We start from the raw sequence: 22,693 nt of genomic DNA on the forward strand, positions 1-22,693 counted from the left end.
AATGGTTAAGTAAGCCAGCTGGACGGGGGACCGCTCAAATCAAAATCCCTCTGCGATTCAGTCCTGAAAATTGGTTCACGCTGACTAAAGACTCGACTCCTCCCTGTTGGACTGCAGTGAAGTCAGTCCCCAGGGCCAAAAAAATACTCTCTTTGGGTGTTCATAAACGTCTTGGAAAACATGATTCAATAAGAAGGGCATACTCTGCAGTTAAGCATAAAGTTGTGTTTTCCTAAGTGCCCCCCGCTTGTTGTTATGACAGTTATGTCTCTCCACATCACCAGCTTTGTCTCCTCTGGCAGATTAGCATGGCTGAAGACCGGGTACTATTTTTGCTGCAGTGACTTTGTAGTGAGTGATTTAAAGGCTGTGTAGTCTGGTCCCAGGCTGTCTCTCAAAGACAATGGAATATGAATGTCTTGAGGACTGCTTTTGTGGAAAGTTGTCAGTCATGTGGCTGCAAGGACAGGATACTACACACAGTACATGATGTATTTCATGATAAAGAGGAGAATGAGGAGAGGAATGCATGCCGCTCTGAATGCTGTCATCCTCTACAGCCTGGCTTCACCTTCTTTTCTCTCAGTTTTCCTTATTTCTTTAGTCAGTATTTCTGTCCTCTGTGTTACCCTGTCTGGCTTAATTCACTTCTTGACGCCCCTCTTTCTCTTTGACTTTGTCGCCCTCTTCCTTTTCCTCTCCGACTGTAATTTGGTCCTTGTACTCCTCGTGCATCCTCCTCACCTTGTCTTTCTCTGGCTCTCGCAGAGGAGCCGTTTCCAGATTTATGACGAATACTGCGGGAATCACGAGAAGGCCCAGAGGCTGCTGCTGGAGCTCAACAAGATCAGGAGCGTCCGGACATGTTTACTGGTGAGAAGTGTGCACATAACATACAGCCGAGGAATATCAGCGCTCACATAGAAGTCAGAGTTACTATTTGAATCCATGCTAATGCACAATGCTGATGCCGAGATAAGAATATAGGGAAATTCTGAAACCATACTTTCTTAGGGCCGATATTCATGCCAAATGGGGTCAGGAGTGATCAGACCTTCACTGCCGCCACATTCCCTTAGACATACAAACACAGAGTCACCCACGCATGTCAGCTGGACAGTGTAAAGCCCTGTACTTCATGTTCCAGTGTGTCTGACAGCTGATGTGACTCTGCCCCTTGTGTGGGCGGACTCCTTCTTCCTGTCCTGACACTCCGAGAGACTTTCACGTCCGCAGGGGAGCATCATGTTGCTAGGACAAAAGATGACTACATCCCCACACTGCTGGCTCGCTATACTCCGTCTGTTAGTGTGTGCACGTTTGTGAGTGCATGTGTGTGCACTTTGTGAGGTCAGAATGTTTGCCCTTTTTCTTTTCCATCGCCTCTTGCGGCTCTTCGCTTGATGCTGTTTGCAGCCGTTTTTTTGCTTCACTCATAGGCTTTGACAGCTTGTAATGCAGTCCTTGCTCCTTTGCCTCAGAGTGACACACACTTGTATCGCTTCGCGCTGTCTCCCCTTTAAGACTTCCGTGAAAACGGAGCACTTTGAAATCGAGATCTACAGCAGAGTCGCGCGCCCAGAAGAGCCTGAGTACGACCACAGAATTACTTGTATTGATTGGCCGGTTCTTTGCTGAAGCATGTGACCTTGTTCTTAAGACTGTAATTGATGGTGTGAGAAATGGAACACACACACATGCGCATGCTATACACACCATCAGAGAAGAGTGGCTGCAAGGGCTCCGTGTCTGATTTACTGTCCATGTGTTCCTTTAATGTAAGAAGCCAGAGGAGGCAAAGATATTAATTGACTTTGATTTAATGGGGTCTTAATAGCCTTGACCTTTCGGTGACCGAGCCTTCCATCAGGGCTATATGGGTCTCGTGTTACCCTCCAACAAACACTTAGCTGTGGGCTAATGTACTTCAGGTCAACTCCATGGCCTTGGAGTGACCAGGGTAGGGATATCCGCTAACCTTCACTAAACATTTGGCCTACTTGCTTCTATAAAGCCTGGTTTATTGTTTACCCTGTAATTCAGCACCTCATGGAAATTGCAGGTGAGAGGGAGGTGAGAAGGGATGAGCTGTAACCTACCACATGAAGGTGAGGGTCACTTTGATCGTCCAAAGGCAAAGTTTATCACTAAGTTTATGCATAATATAAATTTAAGGATGCCCGTGACTTATTGTGACACATTTCTCTCATGATGAAAAACCTGCAATGTGTTCTGCCTCAAGCGGAAGATAATGGATGGATGGTGTTCTGCCTCTTTTGCCCTGCTGGACAGCTTACCTGCATGCAACAAAGCCCACTCACACGTGATTGGTCAATACAAGTTGGACTACAAACGGACGCCAGTACTCTTTAGATTATGCTAAACTTAGATGCTAGCAGTGGTAACAATTGATCAAAACGCAGATGATTACATTGTGCAGAAATGGCAACCACTACCACACATTCTTACCACCTCGTGCCTAAATGTTAAGACAAGTAAGGACCATTCCTGACATTGCTGGAGATCTGTGATCACCTAGCAGAATATATGATCTCATAAAATCTTGCAGTGAATTAAAACAATGACCTGCTTGCACCATCCTCACACAAAAAACTACAAAATACTGCTGGTACTACTGATAAACCCCTCTGACCTTTATTCTAAGACCACTGTCTGTCTGTTCTCTCTTCTCTCCTGCAGAACTGCATGTTACTGGGAGGCAGAAAAAACACAGAGGTCCCACTGGAGGGTTACCTGGTTGCTCCTATTCAGAGGATCTGCAAGTACCCATTGCTGCTGAGGGTGAGTACAGTCTTGTGTGTGCTAACCATGTATTATGGAGATCTTCTCCTCTTTTTATCCACCACCACCTAGTCATTAGTTAGGGCTGTCCGGTCCTATTCACATCAACCTCTCCCTCGCTAATGAAACACCGGTCTCATATTCTGACACGTCTCTGCTTTAGTTCCTCAGCAGAACCACATCGCAGCAATAACACAAGACCTATCATCACCTCTCCTGCTCAGCTGCTCATTCAGACACGTTGACTGGGCCCATTCATACCTGCTCTCTCTCAGTCGTTAGTTTTGAAATTTCCATCTCCCAACGTGAGCGAAATGAAATACACTTTCAAAGGCTTGTTTGAGTTGGTGATCTGAGCTGCCCCATCTCATCCATCTTGTTATGATCTATTAATTCACCCAGGCGTTCTCTAAACAGCCACCAGCACGGGCACAGAGATGTAATAATAATAAGGGGGTAATCTGACGCTCTGCCATTTGAAGTCTTCCAGCTGCCAGGGCCTCCTCCTCGAAAATGACACAGATATCCATCAGTGGCTGCAGATATATCCAGAACAGTGTCAATCAGCCCTATGGTAGCTGGCATGCTGAAACGCAGTGTTTAGACTGGAGATGCAGAGATTGCCATTGCTTTTGCTAGACCATTGCATGCAGTAGCAGGGGTTTTTATCCACTAAACTCAGGAACCACTCTGGAACAATGTGTGCCTATTTTGCGTGTGATTTTGCATGGTTTACACCTGCAGGAGCTGCTGAAAAGGACCCCTAAGAAGCACAACGACTACGCCCTGGTGCAGGAGTCTCTGCAGGTGATGAAGGCCGTGTGCTCCAGCATCAACGAAGCCAAGAGGCAGATGGAGAAGTTGGAGATTTTGGAGGAATGGCAGTCCCACATCGAGGGCTGGGAGGTGGGCCTCGACTAAACTGTGCACACTGTGTTGAATGACTTAATCTCATCCAATAAGTTCAACTTAAACGGCTACATCGACTACTAGCTGTGCTGTCAGAGTTGGCTTTTAGGGGTTTTTGTTGCCTTTAACACACAGCTGAGTTTTCCCCCCGCCAAAGCTCAAAGTCATGACTTATTGAAAGCCACTTAGCCCTATGCCAGCAATTCAACAAGAATTCCAAGTGGCGTGACTTTTGTAGCCTTTTAAGCTTTCTTGTTCTCTCAGGGAACAATGACTTGTATTCACAATGGCCAAATTCTTTCTGCCTGAATGAGCCTGTTGCCTGTTTTTAAATCCGTCATGCTCTAGAGTGACCAATCCAATCATCATCAGGTAGACTGCACTTCTTGGTCTGCAGGATTGCATGTTCTGAAATGCCTTAGTAAGGGGTCGGTGATGGTAGGAAAGAGAGAACAGTGGTGATAACTATGAGACCAGAGGCTGGGATGCTGATTGGCTTCATGCAAAGAGGGCCGAAAGGCTTCCTGGACGCAGCCAGACGAAGCCACATTGCCAGTGCTGATACAGCTTCTTACTGAGGTGCAGGCAGTAGCAGGCTGTTGTTTCTTAATAAACCTTAAGCTGTTAACTCAGATGTGAGCAAGACAAGATACAAGCGCGATTAGACTTCCTTGCGTGTGACCGAGATGTTCAAGTTTCTGTGCATGTGTTGTTTTAGGGTTAGTGTTCTTCCAGGATTAGCAGGAGAGAGGCTTTCAGTAAGTTTGTTTTGCTTCGTAGTAAAATATACTGCAGGAGCATAAAAAAGAAACCATCTTGAAGCCATTAATATATAAAAACCTCAAGGCTTCTAATGGAGTTAGACAGAAAAACTATGTTGTAGACTTATTAATCTCAATATGAGGTCACAAAATAAATACTGCAGGTTTAAGGTGAATTGTATACATTCTCACACGCACGCACACACACACTTTAAGAATAGTGTGATCAGAACGAGGCTCAGTGCTGGGTGGGGTGACATGTCTTGTACTCAACACGGTCCTGGCTGCAGCTACTCTGCGGTTTCCCCTCAGCACTTTTATTAATTGTAAACATTAGCTCATTCTGGACCAGGACCCTCTGACTGCTGCACGCCAGGCTCTGCAGCTCTGAAAGAGGTGGAACCAAGAGAGAAGAGAGCAGGAAAATAGAAAGGAAAATGGAGAGCGAGGGAGAGCTGAGTGATGGTTGCATCTCGCAGTTCTGTGTGGGTGTTTGAGGAATGATGGAGGGATGAGGAGTGATTGCGAGAGCTGCTGTTTTTTTCCGTTCCTGCTCCTCCGCCCGGGCTGATTGCTTGTTAGCGCTGACCTGCTCCACAGCTGGCCGCCCTTGGGGCATCCTGGCAGGTTCACCTCGCGTGGGAGAGACAGGGCGATGGCCTGCCGTGGCCACCATGGTGACGACTGCCAGTATTTGTCAGGGCGGTCATTGCCAGTTGGTTAGCGTTTGCAAGTGTCTGCGTTTTCTCACTGTGCACCATAGAAATATTTTAATTTTAGAGCAGCGGGTAGTCGTTTCCAGTTGTGTTTCACTTCACATTCTGTTCTCTTGTGCAAGTTTAATTAGTGTTCTTAAAATCTACTTGAGTTGTGGCGTGTGCTTGATTTGGCTTCTTCAGTTAAAATAATTTCAATAAAATTCTCTCATCTCCTCAGCTAATTAACAAATAGCACTTCAGAGTTCAACACAAACTTTTCTCCCATACTTTTCCCTTAATTAATGGCATATCCTGCTATGTCATTCCTAATTTTTTTATCCCTCTCTGCAGTTGTTATGTCTGGCAGTTGTCTGACTATAAAAATAGAGGGTTGAAATTTAGATGAAACAGATGACTGAGGGTTTAAAGTGTTGTTTAAGTTTTAGACTGAATACACCCTCTGTGGAGCTTTGGCTTGGAACAAGATTGATGTGAAGAGTGATAGAAAAATACTGCAAAGAAAGAGAAAAAGGCTGCACAAAGAGGAGTAAATGGGCAGGGGGTTCTGTTAAAAGTGCCTCACACACAAAAGGGAAGTGTTGACTCTTCCATGAAGGAAATGCAGCTCTGTAGGCTGAAGCAGTGTGATGTTGCAATTGGCCCCTTCAAGCGACTGAGACAAGTTTCCATGTCTGGTGTGCACACATTCACTGGCTGCAAATTAGTTTAACATCTGGTCATGGGCTGGGGAGTTAAAAGGCCCTGAAAGAGCTGGGGACTTAATAAAAAAAAATGTGGAGGAAGGAATGAAAGAGATAGAGGAATAGACTAGGGAATCAAGAGGAGGGGAGGAGAATGAGAGACGATCGGCAGAAAGGAAGGGAGGAGAAGGAGAATAAAAAAAGGGCGAGGAGAGAAAGAAGGAAAAAGTGGGATAGGTTTTGGCTGGCTGATGTCTCCAGCAGGAGGAAATGCTTAGCACATTTTCCGGCTCTGTGCGCATGGGAGTTATTTTTAGCTCTGAAGGGTCGATCAAACGTGGTACATAAATTCCCAGAGCAGGCAAGGTAAGGGAAAAGACAGCACACTTTATCGCTTGCAGCAGGAACCCCGATCAATGTGGTGACCAGACGCGACAATGCAACACATAGTTTGACTGGACGGGATGTTATTCTATAGAAGCCATTAACGGCTGCGCATTTTAAACTCCCACAGCAATCTGCTGTGAGGAAGCAGGGAGTGTTTTTACAGACCCCTGAGAGAGGGAACAGGAAAGGCTGGGCTTTGTAATCCCTCCTCCTGTTCAGACAGATGTGTGAACATCGAGTGGTATAGAAATAATTTGCAGAAACTTTTTAAAAACGATGAGTTGCTTGCTGGAATAACTTCTTTCCTGCATTCCCCCTGCGTTACAGTCAATCTATTTCACCCTTCCATGTTTCCCGTTTGACCTTTTGTCCACATGTCCATCTGCAGGGCTCCAATATCACGGACACATGCACGGAGATGCTCATGCACGGTGTCCTCCTGAAGATTTCAGCTGGAAACATACAAGAGAGGATTTTCTTTCTGTTTGACAAGCTTCTGGTCTATTGCAAGAAGAAAAACAGGTGTCTTGAACCCCCTTTTACTCATTACGTTACAGACAAAACCCACAAAGCAGGAGATGAATTTAAGATCTCATTACAGTGTATATTTTTTAAGAGACAGAATAAAAATATTGTTTATGCTAATTTTAACGTTCCCTCCGTCTCCGTACTCCTACAGAACATTTAGAGCACGGACCTTATAAATAATTCACCGCGCCAGTTCCTTTACTTTTTTTTTTGAAAAAGAAAAAGGAGCGCACTGTGGGAAGCATTTTAGTTTTTTTTTGTGAGGGAGTTGAAAGAAAAGTTATGCAGTCAAGGAGACACGTGAGAAAAGGATTTGGGAGGTTTTTTAACTTGGGGAAATGGGGACATGTGATTAGTCCAGCCACCATCTGTGGACTCGTGTTCTTTTTTGAGTGGATTTATCTTTTGGGTACATCAAGTGGAAATAAACCAAATAATATGACAGTTATTGTGATCAGTGCAAGTTGAGTCTCACTGATTGCCGACCATTGTTGTGCTTCTGCCGGCAGAACACTTGATGAATAGTCTGCTCTGTATAAACCAGCTTCTATTTCGCCGGGCTGCTCCCACTGAGCTACTGATGCAGCTGCTAACAATGCTCCTACACCCATTGTAGGTGTTTTTTTGTCAGCTTTTGTTTACCCACCACCGACCAAGCTGCCACCTGCTTGGATTTACTTTAACTGTACGTGCCGTATACGGTGTAGTGTCTGCAGGTAGCACATAAAAACAAATGTGTTCACCAGCTAAAGACGGAAGATAAAATCTGTTGCCCTGACCTTAAATTCAATAACATGCATCTAAATTAGATGCATTTGCCTCGCTTCATTTGATGTGTGCACGCGCACAAACATCAGATGATTGTGATTAGTTCCTGAATGAACTGCGAGTGAGACTGATTAGGCAGTAGGTAATAACATGAAATGATCAAAGCTCACTGGCTAATCCTTGTGGTTGCTTCTCTCCGTCCAAGGCGCTTAAAAAACAGCAAGACGGCCACGGAGGGTCCTCGCTACCTGTTCAGAGGAAGGATCAACACGGAGGTGATGGAGGTGGAAAATGTGGACGATGGCACGGGTGAGCGCTCCTCTTAAAAGACACAACATTTAGTTTGGGCAAATAAGTGTTTACGCAGCAAGATTTGCTCGCGTTCAGATCCTCGGCTTTTTATTTCAGCGCTCCTGGCAGCAGGGGTCTAAAAATGTGCCATAACAACCCACACAGGAACGTCGACAACATAGTCCTTGGCATCAGCTGGTGCACAACTGTGTGATTTTAGACTTGGATCGCCGATGGAAAAATAAGATTTACCTACAAACTTTTTTTTCAGACATCTATAGTTACATATCCTTGGGGCCGTTCTGCTGCTGCTGGTACTTGGTGAACTCGAGCGCTTGTGTCTCTTGGCCTCACATAGCCACTGATTATCATTTATATTTGTAGAAGCCATCATTTCCTCTCCAGCAGACCTAGATGGGCAGTAATATTGGGTGTTTTTGGTGAGAGATGGATGAGTTTAGGTCTGGTGAGGGAGGATAAACACGTGAGGCAGGCGGCTGTGCAGTAACTCTTGGGTGTTCTGCACCACAGGCGGGAGATCTCAATCTGAAATCCAGGGCGACGGGAGTATTTTAGCTTAGATTCCTACATAATGAAAGCGCCGTGACTTTTTCCCAGGCGCACACTTGCTGCCTGAGGTTGAAAAACGCCCTCGAGGCATACCATATAAAGGACACCACACTGTAGATGCTTTTAGACGTGATTGTAATTGATGATTGTAATGGTTTTCTTTTTGTTACACCCTTAGAGGGAGAAAATCAGAGGTCAGGCGAGGAGGCATTTGAAATGGATGGATATAATGACAGAGATTCAGCTACCGGTCAAGAGTTCATCTCCAGTTACTCCTGGTTTTTGACAACCTAAACGTCTATATTTGAGCGTAGGCGGTGAATCACAAGTAGCCTTCAGCTCTGTGGGAGTGCGCTGGAGGCTCAGTAGTTAATAATGCTGATGGATGGCTCTTCTTCTGCATGTGTGTCCCCTCGTTTATCTCGTTAAAGGGGAAGAGCGATAATCAATGAAGCACTCAATAGAGAGCCACTAGAGCTGGAAAAAATGAGTCTAGAGCGAGTGTTTGCACAAAGATGGAGTAAACTGTTCTCACTAGTTTTATAATGGATGCTGTTTTGGGAAAATAGGCCGCACGCTACTGTATGAGAACGCCTTAATTCGTCAGATAATGTGTCGTCTGTCTTTTTCCTGCCCTAGTGTTGCCATCACAACCCTATTTTGCTTCGTTGCTTCGAAGTGAATCATTGGACTTGTGCCTCATGTTATTGCTGTGTTTTATGCGGTAACCCTCGTTCGCTGTGAAGCCGACTTCCCAACAACTCTGTTTACAGTGTCATGATCAGGGCGACCACTAATTGACAGCCCTTCCCTTCAAAAGTGAAAAACTAGTCTGAGCCTAAATGAGTTAAAAAAACAAACAAAAAAAAAAAACAAATTCACAGCGTTCCACCCCTCGTGAGGAGAGAAGTCAAACTGCTGTGCTCTCCACCTCTGCCTCACAGCTGACTATCACAGCAGCGGGAACATAGTAAACAACGGCTGGAAGATCCACAACACGGCCAAGAACAAGTGGTTCGTCTGCATGGCCAAGACCCCGGAGGAGAAGCAGGAGTGGCTGGAGGCCATCATGAAAGAGAGGGAGCGGAGGAAAAGTAAGGAGGCGCTTCGGCGTGTCAGTATCCGGGTGGGGGTCGGTTCCATTTTAATGCAGCCAGTTAGTGGAAACTCATTTCCCTTCTGTTTGTTATTTCTCATGCGTCTTGAAGCAAATAACTGAGAATATATGCTGCGTTTGGGAAAATCAATACAAAGCAATTTGACCTGAATGATTTGAAAAAGGTGAGGCCAGATTAGTTGTGGGATCTGCAAAAGAAAAGAAAAAGCTAGCAGATTTAAGGGTTTTAAAACAAAATATCAGGTTATAACTCCTATAATAGCATATAACCTGTTTTTACTTTATCCATTTTGAGGAAGTCACTGCTGATTATCTGAAATTAGGAGATGTTAACCTGATGCCACACCTTGTCATGGAGCTGAGTGCAAAGATTCTTGATGCCACCCTCCCTCCCTCTTCTGCTGCGCAGGTCTGAGGCTCGGCATGGAGCAGGATACATGGGTGATGGTGTCAGAGAAGGGAGAGAAGCTCTACCACCTCATGACCAAGGGCAACCTCATTAAAGACCGGAAACGCAAGCTCACCACCTTCCCCAAGTGCTTCCTTGGAAGGTAAGAGTCTCGCCGCTCGGCTCAGGAAGCTGCTGAGCGTGCAGTCCGAGCGGTTTCCTCTGTGTCACATGGGTGTGAGCTGTGTAAATGTGAGGGAGTGAGTGGATGTCTGTGCCATGAGCGTCTGATATAAACCAGAATGAACATCTAACATGAAATCCTTTGAATTCTCGGATGTATAGGTCTTTATATTTGATGTAAGGTAAGCAGAGGGGCCTTGTACGGCGTGAAGTGAGTATGTGGTAATATCTTCAGAGCAGATTACGCACAACACTTTTGTGATATAGATCCTCGTCCCTGCTTTCATTTTGAAATTGGCAGGGATCTCTAAAGACGGCAGCTGGGAAGAAGAAAGCGTCGGCACTTTTTGTTCAGGAGCCTGCGTGTTATGTATATCTGCAGTCCCAGTCATGGGAAAATCAAATCCGGCCAGATTTAGCCCATGAATCTTATTTAAGGATTATTGGTGTGGTGTCTGGGGACGGATCGGCCATCGAATGCCAGTCGTAAATCACAGGAGATATCCCTGTGCGGCTCAGCTGACTGCTCTCTCCCTCGCCCATGTTAGATTACAATAAGCTCTCTGCTGAGGAATCCATGAGGTAACTGCAGTGGAGGGCCCATTATGCCAGAGGGCACATGGGTGAGTGTGTGTCTTTGCGTGTGTGTGTGTGTGTGTTTGCCATCTCCTTGTGTCCTTGAGTTCTCACAGCTTTGCCAGAGCACTTTCTGTGTTTACTTCTAATGAGTCTAAACATGTCAGTCTGTCCTCCCTTTGCTGATAGGTGAGGATATTTACTGTAAAGGGTGCTTTGCTCAAAATCCCGTCCTTGAGCTATTTTGAGTTGACGCCCCCATTTCAGTATTTTCCATTCATCATATAAGATGTTGAAGTCTTGCTGTCACATCAGTTTGCCAGGTTTTCATGCGAGTAAATCAGTTAAAAAAGACAGTTTGAACTGACGTTGCCCAGGGTTTAATCCTGTCCGGGGAAACACTTCTTTAAATTTAAAATCCTGAATTCTGGATCTCCTGCAGTTTACTTCAAAATCCAGCGTTTGGGGCGCATGCAATCTAATCTAACTCCCATCACTCCTGTATGTCAGAATTAGGACCATGTGATCCTCAAACTACCTTCAGTGTTATATAATATTCTCTTCATTGCACCTTTTAACTTTTTACAGATGGAATATTGCACCTAAACCTGTGACCTCAATCCTTATTTCCATTTCTCACATTCACCACTGATAACTTTTTTTTCCCTACTTGCTTCCTGATCGGGTTTTATCGCTCATGAGGTGCCCTTACCTGATTCGCCATGCACCTATCACGCGACCCTATCCGGAAGAAAACAAATGACATCAACCTTGTGCGTGAAATGGTGCTAAAGCACTCATCCGGATGCAGGTTGTTTTCATTTAAAAAACACAGTTTTAAAACCAAAAGCATGTTCGTGAGACTGAGACGGTGACAAATTTGGATCAGGATGTTAAAATCTGCAAACATCTGGCTGCAGCCAAAGAGCTCCGTGTTTGAAAATGAAAATTGTACGTGACGGCATTTTATAGAATGATGCACACGATGCCGCTTAAACAGGGCTGGAAATTAAATATTTTCACAAGACAGTCTTGGGTGGATGTTATTTAAACTGTGCTCTTTTCTTGACTCTTGAAATCTCATAACAAATTTCCCTTGTGAATGTCCCGCCGCAATTTCAGAATGACCCATGTTTTCCATTTGTTTTAAATTTTTACAGAGATGTTTTGACTGGTAATAATCACACTGAAAATCACCCGAGCTTAAACAGTCATTTCAAAATCCCTGTTATTTTTAAAAGCACGGAGAGGAAAAAAAAAAGAAACGACAACCAGAAAGTCCAATTGGACATAGTTGTGGCCATGTTATATCACATGGTGGTTTGGAATGAGGGGTTACTTTCTCCTTTGGTCCGCGCAGACAACACCAGATCCCTCGCGGTCTGGAGGAGGAATGGATCTGTCAGCTAAAAAGATTAAAAGGATCAAATGTTGGTCGTATGTGGGCACCTCGTTGAGTCTGAGCAGATCACATGGTGAGAAAGCAGCTCGGGGACGCTCCCTTTGGAAACCCAGCCTTCCATATGCGACTTGGCCAACACCTGGATGACCACTTGTGGGTGAAAAGACATCTCTATCCCCTCTGTACTTCCTCTGTCTGAGATGACTTTGGAGATGATTACATGTAGGCGTAATTGGTGAATTGGAACCAGCATGGTATGTGTCTGATGAAAGCCACATTGCCTATGGCTTCGGCTCAGCCCACTCCCTCCATTGTGAAATGCTTTGCCTTTCTTCTCTTTCCACGCCTCCTCTTTCTCCTTTTGATTTTTTTTTTTTTTTAAGGCTGAAGGCTATTTTTGGGTCTTGAACTCCTCCCGTTTAAGTGGTACAATCGTATTTGTGGTGCGGTTCCTGTGACAGTGTAATTCATCAAAGAAAATGTGTGTGACAGCCACCTAGCTTGCAGTCATCGTCCAATTTTAAACTCGGGATAAACAGAAAAACAAAAGCGACTCAGAGCGGTAGTCTTGTCTGCGTATGACAGACAGTCGTATCTGCTTATTGTGGTGGATGTTGATGAAAAGTCCTTTAAGAGCTCAATGAAAAGGTTAGACATCTGGAAAGAAATGCCCTTTGTCTTTGTTAGCCTCTGCTCTTTCTTTTTGGCATTACTCGGGATGCGACATTTACTCTATTAGCATCCAAAAATGATAAATGTAGGCTGAAACTGAGTAAAAAGACTGCTGCTTTTTCTGCATGTAGATACTGTCCGGGGCTTGATTGTCTGAATATGATGGTGAGAGAAACTGAAAGTGAGAGTCGGACGTTGAGAGCTAGACAAGAAGATTGATACCACTCTCATGTCTGTCCACTAAATATGACACTGCAGCCAGCAGCTGGCTAGCTTAGCTTAGCATGAAAATCGGAAACAGGAGGACACAGCTAACCATCCGGCTGCTGGTTGTAGCTCCACACACAATATTCTCATCTAACTCAGTTAGACGAGAAGATTGGTACCACTCTCGCGTCTGCCTGCTAAATATGAAGCTACAGCCAGCAGCTGGCTAGCTTAGCTTAGCATGAAAACCAGAAGCAGGAGACAGACATGTCTTAGTGGACAGACATGAGTGGTATCAATCTTCTCGTCTAACTCTCTACGAGAAGATTGATCGATTTAAAGGTGCCATTAAAGTATTGATGGTTTTTTTCTCAGAGGCCAAACACCAATAGTCATACATCAAATTATTGATATGTACGTTAATGAGACTTAAATATTGGAGTATTTGATTTGATTAATTTGGCCCCGTACCTCATACAGATTTAAATTGCATGACGCTGTTTATTCCATATGTGACCCTAATGTGTTCGAGACCGTGAGAACTCCATATTCCAAACATTCAGGGTGTTTTTCCTTCCGTGGTTAAGGTACAGAGGTTGACAAATTGACGTTGTTATGGACTTGAGTTTTTCCCCTGTGGTCTGTTGGGGAGAGGGAAGACGCCAAGGATGGGTGGTTAAAGAGTGTAAGATGTCGGACGGGCGGGGGAGGGGGTGGAGGGCGGAGGTGGTGGGTGTTTGTTCAGTTGTTTCTCTGAGAACTTTTTGTAATTGCCCCTGTTGGCTCGACGCTGACACCCGGCCACCTCCGTCATGGCCTGGAAGTGAATTCCACAGAATTCCAGTGGTGCTGCTGGCCGTGTTTGTTTGGCTTTTATGGGGAGACAGGACATCAAGGATGTAATCAGATAGGCTACTGCTACTCTTCCCTCTCTCTCTCTCGCTCTCTTTCTTCAGCTTGTTCTCTCTGTCACTCTCCCCGAGTCACTAAATTATGGAGAATTATCCAATTTAGCTAATTTGAGCCATCAGAAGATCGGATGCTGTTTGTTGCTTTGGCGCTGGGTTTGTTTCCTCTCCCAGCTGTAAATGACGCAGAGCGAAAACTTGCATGAACTTCCCAAGATCCAATTAAATCCTGCGTATTTGATAGTGTTGCTGTTATTGTCTAAAATAAATAAAGTCCAACTGGACAAAACACACAAACTGGAGCCCGCTGGTTGTTTTAACCGACAGATGTGGCCCTCCATAGTAAATAAATCATTCCTCTTTGCCAAGTTAGAGTTTGTTGCCATAGTCACATCAATTTAGAGTGAATGTTGTTCGTAGCGAGTTGTAAAGGCTCTCTGTAATGATAGGCAAAGGCCACCACTTTTTTTTTTGTTCCTGTTTACAGAACATCAAGAGTAAAGTCAAAGCTCTCTCCACTGATCACACACATTCTCCTGCATGGCGCGATGGGATTTCCCATTGGGATTTTGCGCGTGTTTGTTGTGCTATCTCTGAGTGAGTATGTGTCTGTGTGTTGTCTCTTGCGTGTCTCCAGTGAATTCGTGTCTTGGCTGATGGAAATCGGCGAGACGGGCAACCCGGAGGAAGGGGTTCACCTGGGTCAAGCTCTGCTGGAGAACGGCATCATCCACCACGGTTGGTTCTCGCAGTTCTCCCCTTTCCTTCCTCTCGCTCCGGCCTGCTTCGTCGTCGCTTGCTGTTCCATACATGAAACCAAATCCATCACCTGAGCTTAACCCGAGCCGTGTCCAGTGAATGTTCGTCATTCAATAAGCAGAGTTTCACAATACTTTCCCTTCCCGGCTTGAGCCCTCAGCGTAGATGCAGCTGTCTTATTTATGCTTTAGCAGGTGTCCCATTTAAACACTCCCCCGACACAATGTTTAGGTAAGGGATTATGATCATTAATCTCTTCTTGCCGTAATGTTTGTGCCGTACTTGCTCAGTGGCTGTTCTGTGGCTTTGTCTAACAAGTGTATTTAGTTGCATGAGGTTTAAGCTGGCTAATGCTTCGCATTCACACTAAATGGCGCATACTGCTCTGCACGTAGTTTTTCCTCAAAAGAGTAGGGCCCCGAGCCAAGTTGTATCTTAAATCACTCAGGGGGTGCTTTATTGCTTCCTCACAGAGAAATGAGATTGGGCTTTAGCGCTGTTCCTGACAGAGAGGAATAACTCCGAGCCCCTCTGAGCTCTCCCCCAGCGCCGTTACAAGTCCCCATGTGAAAAACGATAGAATATCTTTTCATAAAACCCTTTAATGGAACCCGCACGGCTTCAGCCAAGAATAGAGCCAACTGTTATTACTGTTAGGAGGGTCCTCGACAAGTCCCCTGCAGCAAGAGGAACAGGGAGCTCTGAGCAGCTGTGTTATCTGTGACCACCCTGTATGAGGTTTGAGGCTTCCTCTTGTCTGGAAAGCTTGTTTCACCATGTAGCCCTGCTTGGTTTGAATATGCTTTTAGACCTCTCTACTTTCAAACTCGAAGCAAAATGAATAATGCTCCCTCAGGGTTTGAGAGTTTTGCTGTTCTCTTTCATTCTGGCACTGCTCCTTTCAGAAACCTCATGTTTTGAATTGCATTTTTAGTCACAGACAAATACCAGTTCAAACCCGAGCCCGTACTGTACCGCTTTCGCTACGACGACGGCACCTACCACCCCAGGAGTGACATGCATGACGTCATATCTAAGGTAACAGTGCAACAGCAGAGCCTGATTTCATATAAGTCACATTTAACACTCCTATCAGTGACGTGATGAAAATCTGCTCTCTTGTTTCTCTCAGGGTGTTCGTCTCTTCTGTCGTCTCCACAGCCTCTTCACTCCTGTGATCAGGTAGGCGGCCATTTTCCTTTCTGCTCCATTGCAGCCCAGCCAGGTGGGGCTCCAGTAGCTTAGCATCTGGCTCCTGCTCCTAAAAATAGCTCCACCACAAAGCGACCGGAGTGGAGGAGAGAAAGATCCCGATGAACTATGATCTCATTGTTTTTGAAGAGGAGCCGACTTAGGAGGAGTTGGCACAGATGGTGATGGAGTGCGGCGGGGCCTGTGGGTGATTGAGCTTGGCAGGTTTTATCTGCCCGGTCTCAAAACACAGATGTGCTGGAGAAGATAGAGTCTATCAGATGTTACAAGCAGTTTGGGCACATGTGGGACACGCAGATAAGGGGCTGACATTGTGATGAATCTCTCGTGGTGCTTATGAGCACTTAATTTTCAGCCCGTTGGAAAATGTTGGTATGTAAACAATTTAACAAGTCACAGAGAACAGGTCTCATTCTTGACCTTGGAAATACATGCAGTAGTTGTAAGCAATCCTAACTTTTTTTCTGAAGCTTTTTATCAGAGCAAAAGTCCAATTTTTTCCCAGCTGCATCCACAAATTCCCTGTTGACCTTGTAAATAGTAGTTTGATGCAACAATCCCCACAGAAGGTCCTCTTACTGGCTTTTTCTGGACCTTTCAACCCCATGGTTTTCATCAGCATGAAAGTTCACTCTTGGCTGTGGCCGACATTGACAAGAAACCCTAAAGATACTGTGTATGAAATTTAAACAGCTATCATATCAACAGATCTGTTCTGTGATGAAGACCATGTGGTAGCATTGAAAGCTTTACAAAAATCAAGGAAGCTTGAAGATGCAGCAGTTGTCACTCTTAAGCATTTCAACAGACCAAAATAAAGTAATAATCCTGCTTTTTATAGAGCTTTGAACCATATGCCTTGGTCTTCAGCAGCATGAAACTATGTTCTTGACAGCGGTTAGGCCTTAATTATAACCCCTAAATTCCACCGGGCTCGTATATGCCACATTTCAGAAGCGGGTCTCCCCTCTGCTTTGCTAAGCGGAGAATAGGAGACAGGAAGTGGAAAAATGATGAAATCAGCAAAATTTGAGCAAGTAAACAAAATAAGGCAGGCAAAACATACTGGCTCTTAAACACAAGCAGTGGGGTTTGCAGCCATGTAGAGGACGGAACTAAAACTTGTTGCGTACACGACGTCATGCTGTGGATGAAATTTAAACCTACTGAGCTTGCATGTCCACAGATCTATCTCCATGAAATTAAGAAAACTCTGTTCTCTGATGAATACAATAAACAGTTCTTACGCATTTTACAGTGTGTGAGCGACAGCATACTGATCCTGTGCTCCGAAAGGCCCGACACACAGTTCAGCACTGTTGTTTCCAGAGTTTCAGTGCTGCAAACGGAAGGTGTTCTGTGTTCCAAGTGTAAACATGTGAAACCGGAAGCAGCCAGCATGCACAGTCACTTTAAAACAAATGCAAAGCAGGTGTTTTTTGAGCAATTTTGGCGCATGTTATGAAACATCCCATTGTTTGACAAGCTTAGAAGTGGATAGATCTCATTTTATAGAGTGATTTGCTGCCATGCTTTGGTTTTTCGTGTTATTTTCTAAAATTCCATTTGATCAATACCCGTGTGATGTGCAGACTGCTAATGTAGTTTACTGCAAAGCACCTCATCAAGGTTGCCTGTTTATGCTGGATTCAGGATGCTGGATTTCTAATGGCCCGATGAAAGCTTTAATTTCACACCAATAAAACTGTGCCATAGCCGGAGGGGGAACCCTGATCCTGTATTCCAGCATAGAAGCGTCTCTGTGTGTCTGTTTCATCCAGCTACTAAAAAGCCTAAAGGGTGATTTTGTGTGTGTGTGTGTGTCAGCATTCAGTCCATCTGCCTTTGTATTGAGGCCAAACCTCTTTATGTAAAAACTCTTGTCGGTGTACAAGAGTTGTTATCTGCATATCTGTGCAGTGTGTTCTCAATGAGAGCTGAGCACAATGCATCACAGGGCCTGGGAATGCCAGAGATTAATTGGAGCAACCAGCCACTGCCTAATTAGGTATAATTTCCTGGCAGAGCGAGAGCAATTAGGCAAAAGGAGGGGGGGGGCATACACTGTGTAACCGCCACACAGCCTCTGTCCCCCTCACACCCCTGATATCCTCACAAGAAAGCTGTGAATCAATCCACTCCAGGGGACCTGATAGTTCAGTTAGAAATGTCCTCTATAGGCTAATGCTGTATACACACAGTTTAATAATGCAATAAGCAGAATTTTACAATGACTGCAACCCCACAGAATACAGTGATCTCATAAATTATCCTCATACAGATTGGAAAAACTGGCATTTTCAGTTCAACATCTGAAATATTGACAGGCTTTCTTCATTATGCAGAAGAGTCCTCCTGAAACTCAATATTTATGGATGTAGGTGTAGGATTTTCAAAATATCCAACGATGTGGTGCACTGCACTTGAGTAATGCGTCAGGACTGAAGCAGCTGATTAAAGCTTGAACTTTCAGCATCCTCTGCATAATATGTTTTAAAGAAAGCTTTGAAAGTGCAACATTTGCTGTGATCATCCGTTTACCCCGAACAAAAAGTAAAAGGCAAACTTTCCTCTTTGGACAACAAGCTTACAAACCACCTCTCTGACCTTTTCCTCTGTTACTCCTCAAACTGCTGTTTCCTCATGCCGGACATATGGCTGCCCACTGGACCGCTGTTTACCCCCCATTTTTCACTCTGACAGCTTCACTGTGCACCAGCCGCTGTAGCCCCACTCTCCCTGTCTCTAGCATCCCATTCCGGGGGAAAACAGGGTTCCTCTTGCCTCTTCTTGTCCAAGTGGTTTATGCATTGCAAGAGCAGGGCAACGTGCCTCACCGGCTAATACCAACACAAGGGTCCTCATCAGAGACAAAAACAGGCTGTCAAACACGGTTACGCAACATAATTTTCCATTGTGGAGGAAACAGGGCAGCGCTCGGCCTCTCACGCTTCACATTCTGAAGACCTCCAGACAGCTGAGATTGGACTTAACTTGGCCCACATGTCATGTTTGACTTGTCTGAACTGTGTGTGCGGCTGCGTGTGTGTGTGTGTGTGTCTGAGTGAGTGTTCGCATGTGGTGGAGATGGTGGAGTGGTGTAAGTCACGGTGGTTCTGGACTTTCCTGGCCTGCTGCTCACCCCCCGTGCGTCCCCGGGGAGGCCCCCGTGTTCATGGGAAAGTCACGGCTCCATTTCAGGCGGCATTCTCCGGGCCTGCGTGGCTGTAACGCTGAGAACGGCAACGCCGGCCTGACATGGGGCACCCCAGTGCCAAACACTGCAGGGGCCGTTTCCAGCCGTGCTCGGAGGAATGCTGTTTTGCTGTCACCGACTGTCAGAAACTCACCTAGATTTATGATGCAACTGCCAGCGCTTGAAAAGTGGCCATGCCTTGCTGACAGTGGGAGTTATTAGTCCTCTTTTAGACATTACGTTTAAATAGACCAAGCAATTACTGCTCTGCATGTTCACCATCTGGGTTTAATCCAGTTAAAGTGAATCACAGAGTTGAATAGTAGTGTGGCACAGCCCACGTTTAAAGGTGGAATTTTGTTTTATTTCTCATCCTTCTCATGAAGTTTTCTGCTGTTTTTGCCCATACAGGGATAAGGACTACCATTTGCGGACTTACAAATCAGTGGTGATGGCCAACAAGCTGATCGACTGGCTTATTGCACAGGTAAGCCCTAAAACTGCTTCCTCCACTAGATGAGCAATATTATTGCATATCAACTGTCAGCAGAGTCGTATGATAACAATATAATCATACGGTGTCATGGTTTAACAAAATGTATGATTCAAGGTCATTGTATTTCAAAAAGTTGCAAAATTGTCCTTTTTTACATGACTTTTTTTTGGATACTGTAACTTGAAGCACATCAGTTTGATTCTTATATGTGTCGTTTTGCGGGTCGATTCAGATGTGCGACAGAGGAAAGAAACTTAGACAACAAAGTGTTTCTTGCCATCAGACTCGAGGCTCTCGGCGGAGCCAAAAGGAAATGAAGAAAGAAAAGCAGGATTGATTCGACAGCTGAGCTTTATTGACTTGGACAGGAAGCTTTGAGGTTGACAGATTGATAGTCCTGTTCAGAATGACTACAAAGAAATGAAATGTATATGGCGGCCACCACAGAATCAATGGCAGACATCACATGTTTGTGTGTACATATAAATGCGCGTGTGTGTGTGTGGTAGTCCGTATGAGTGTGTTTGACCCAGGCCAGCTGTCACTCTGTGCTGTCTGGACATGATTCTGACTGTTTAAGAGGGAGCGTGGAGTGGCTCTGGGCTTTTGGATGCAGGAGTAAAGGGGGGAGGCGTGAGTGCCAGTGACATTTCTCTAAACACACAATGTCCTTTGTTCTGTTCCTCCTTCCACTTCATTTTCTCTCGTCCTCTTTCACTTTTGTTTCCTTCACTCATTTACTCTGTCCTCTTTCATTTCCTGGAATTTGTCTCCTTCCACTCTTTCTCTTCCTCGTGTCTTCTGGTGCAGGGGGACTGCAGAACCAGGGAGGAAGCGTTGATCCTGGGGGTGGAGCTGTGCGACAATGGCTTCATGCATCACGGTACAGCACTTTTTCATTGCAGAGGATTTCAACGGGCAAAGAAAAAAAAAGTTCAGATCCTCCTGCTCACAAACCGTGGAATCCTCTCCATCTCTCCATTGACTGAATGAGCGCTGAATGCTCTGGAGAAACCTCCACATGGAGGGTGCCTGGCATTTAGCATCCTGTTTTCGAACACAACCACTCTTGTTCTCTTTCCATTTCTACTTATAATCCCTTTGACACACTACAGGAATAGAATTTTTTCCAATCCAGAGAATGAATTTGTATGTGTGCATGTGTATGTGTGGTTAGGGCTGTGACTGTATTCATGCATGCTGTCATTAACTTCATGCATACTTGTGCGCATATGACTTAAGTAGCCGAGTGAAGGGTCCACGCGTGGTTTGCTTTAGCTGTGAGAAGTTGGCAGATAACACATTTGTCATCTTAAGTGCGTGATGGTCCGTAGCCATAGTGACAGTTTGTTTACGCGAGTCAGGCTTGTTTTTAACTCTGCGCTTCCCCGGTGCCAAAGTCCACATCTTACACACTGCGGCATGAGTCACAGCGTGTCTCCTTGTACCTCCATGATGTAACTGCTCCAAACTACCCACAGTTGAAGCCTCACACTACAAATTACCAGCACATCTATGGAACATCGCAGTCCCAGCCATCAAACTTCCTCTCACTTCCATGGCCTTCAGGGTAATTTTACCGTTGACCAAGTTATTTGGCCTGGCGATGTAGCTATTAAAGCTATTGGCGCTGTGTCCGATCTTGAGGGGAATGAAGCGAGGGAATGTTAGAAGGAAACTCAGTTTTTCCCCTCAGGGCTATTTTTGCATTTCAAAATTGAAGTCCTGGTGAAGGCGTTATGTTGCCGTGGACGCTGGGTTCATTCCGAAGCGATATCTTGTCACAAGAGTCAGGTCTCCCTGTCTCTCAGAGTGTGTTTGTGTATATGGGCATACATGGTGTTTAAGTGCTCCATTTGACCTGTGGCTGATAATGTTAAACCCTCTTTACTTAATGCAAAATGCTTGATTGCTAATTTTAATATGTTCTGCTTGTGCACAGCACCAGACACCGATAAGTATAAAAGGTTTCACATTATTCTTGCTGTGACCAAAAAAAAAGAATGAATGGCTGGGAGTTTTCAGTTAACCATCAGTCTGGGTCATTGAAGGAGAACGTGCTTTAATTTCCTGCAGTTTTCTAATTCATGCTTGCATGTTTTAGCCCATTTACCTCAATCACATATTCTCATTTCTGTATTACAGAAATTTGAATGCATTGTCTTCCAAGCATCCATTGATTTCCACGCATTTCCCTGGAAGTTGTCAAGTCTTCATATTTTAGTTAACAAGTTAAATAATAGTTGTGAGGCAATGCAAGCATGCTTTTCTAATCCAACCACTCTTAAAAATGCATCACAATACAGACTGCAGACTTGATGTTCTGAACTCTAGCTGCTCATTGATTTTCATTCTTTTTAGATGGAACCCAATGGGCAGTTGGAACAGTGGAAAAAAATCATGCAAGAATCTGAAACTTTTTTGAAAATTGTCAGCAAAAAAATCATTTAGACATGCAAGTTTGGCAGAAACATGATTCTTCAAGTGTCATCTCAGCTGTTTGTTTGTTTGTCTGACTTTGTTTTCACCTCCTCCAGTGTTGGAGAAGAGCGAATTCAAGGATGAGCCCCTGTTATTCCGTTTCTTTGCCGATGAGGAGATGGAGGGCTCCAACACCAAACACAAACCAATGAAGCACGACCTGAAAATAGTCGAGAACGTCATCTCCAAGTCTCTCCTGGTGAGCGCTCACTTACAGTACTCCCGCTGTAGGTGGCTTGTTGATTGAGTAGCCCTCAGTCTGTCTAATATGCTGCGACTTTTCTGTAATGTACTCACAACTCGGAACAAACCGAAGGCGCAGTAAATCATCAGGAAGCACACAGCTATGAGACAGAAGTCATAACACTGCAAAAGTCCATTTTATGCCTCAGTAAGCGTTCTTTTCGGAGGAGTGAGCAAATACTAACATGGCTGCTGGGCGCCTGCACCCGTATCTGCTTCTGTGGTTCTGTTCTGGTGGCTTGGGATTTGGGTGACGGGAGATGTGTCTTTTTTTTTCTTTATTTTTTCCAGGTAAGGCCCAGCGATGGAGGCTACGGCTTTACCCTGGAAGAGAGGAACAGAGTCCCCATCATCAAATCTGTAGAGAAGGGCTCCCCAGCTGAGGTAAGAGTGCATAGATGCATACGGCACATAAACAGCATGTATCACGCATGTGCT

At 44.9% G+C, this 22,693-nt stretch overlaps 1 protein-coding gene across 1 annotated transcript in view; it reads left to right on the top strand.

Moving 5' to 3' along the window:
* The window catches only part of prex2 (phosphatidylinositol-3,4,5-trisphosphate-dependent Rac exchange factor 2), an 84,370-nt gene that overhangs the window by 18,117 nt on the left and 43,560 nt on the right, over positions 1-22,693 (top strand). The window contains exons 4-17 of the mRNA XM_041961037.1: positions 769-873; positions 2,701-2,802; positions 3,547-3,708; positions 6,647-6,780; positions 7,760-7,863; positions 9,360-9,509; positions 9,942-10,083; positions 14,506-14,606; positions 15,562-15,665; positions 15,760-15,809; positions 19,447-19,522; positions 20,342-20,414; positions 22,069-22,211; positions 22,547-22,639. Of these exons, the coding sequence (XP_041816971.1) occupies positions 769-873; positions 2,701-2,802; positions 3,547-3,708; positions 6,647-6,780; positions 7,760-7,863; positions 9,360-9,509; positions 9,942-10,083; positions 14,506-14,606; positions 15,562-15,665; positions 15,760-15,809; positions 19,447-19,522; positions 20,342-20,414; positions 22,069-22,211; positions 22,547-22,639 (1,539 nt within the window). The remainder of the gene's footprint in view (positions 1-768; positions 874-2,700; positions 2,803-3,546; positions 3,709-6,646; positions 6,781-7,759; positions 7,864-9,359; positions 9,510-9,941; positions 10,084-14,505; positions 14,607-15,561; positions 15,666-15,759; positions 15,810-19,446; positions 19,523-20,341; positions 20,415-22,068; positions 22,212-22,546; positions 22,640-22,693) is intronic.

Source organism: Chelmon rostratus, chromosome 20 (assembly GCF_017976325.1).
Source record: "Chelmon rostratus isolate fCheRos1 chromosome 20, fCheRos1.pri, whole genome shotgun sequence".
NCBI lineage: Eukaryota > Metazoa > Chordata > Actinopteri > Chaetodontiformes > Chaetodontidae > Chelmon > Chelmon rostratus.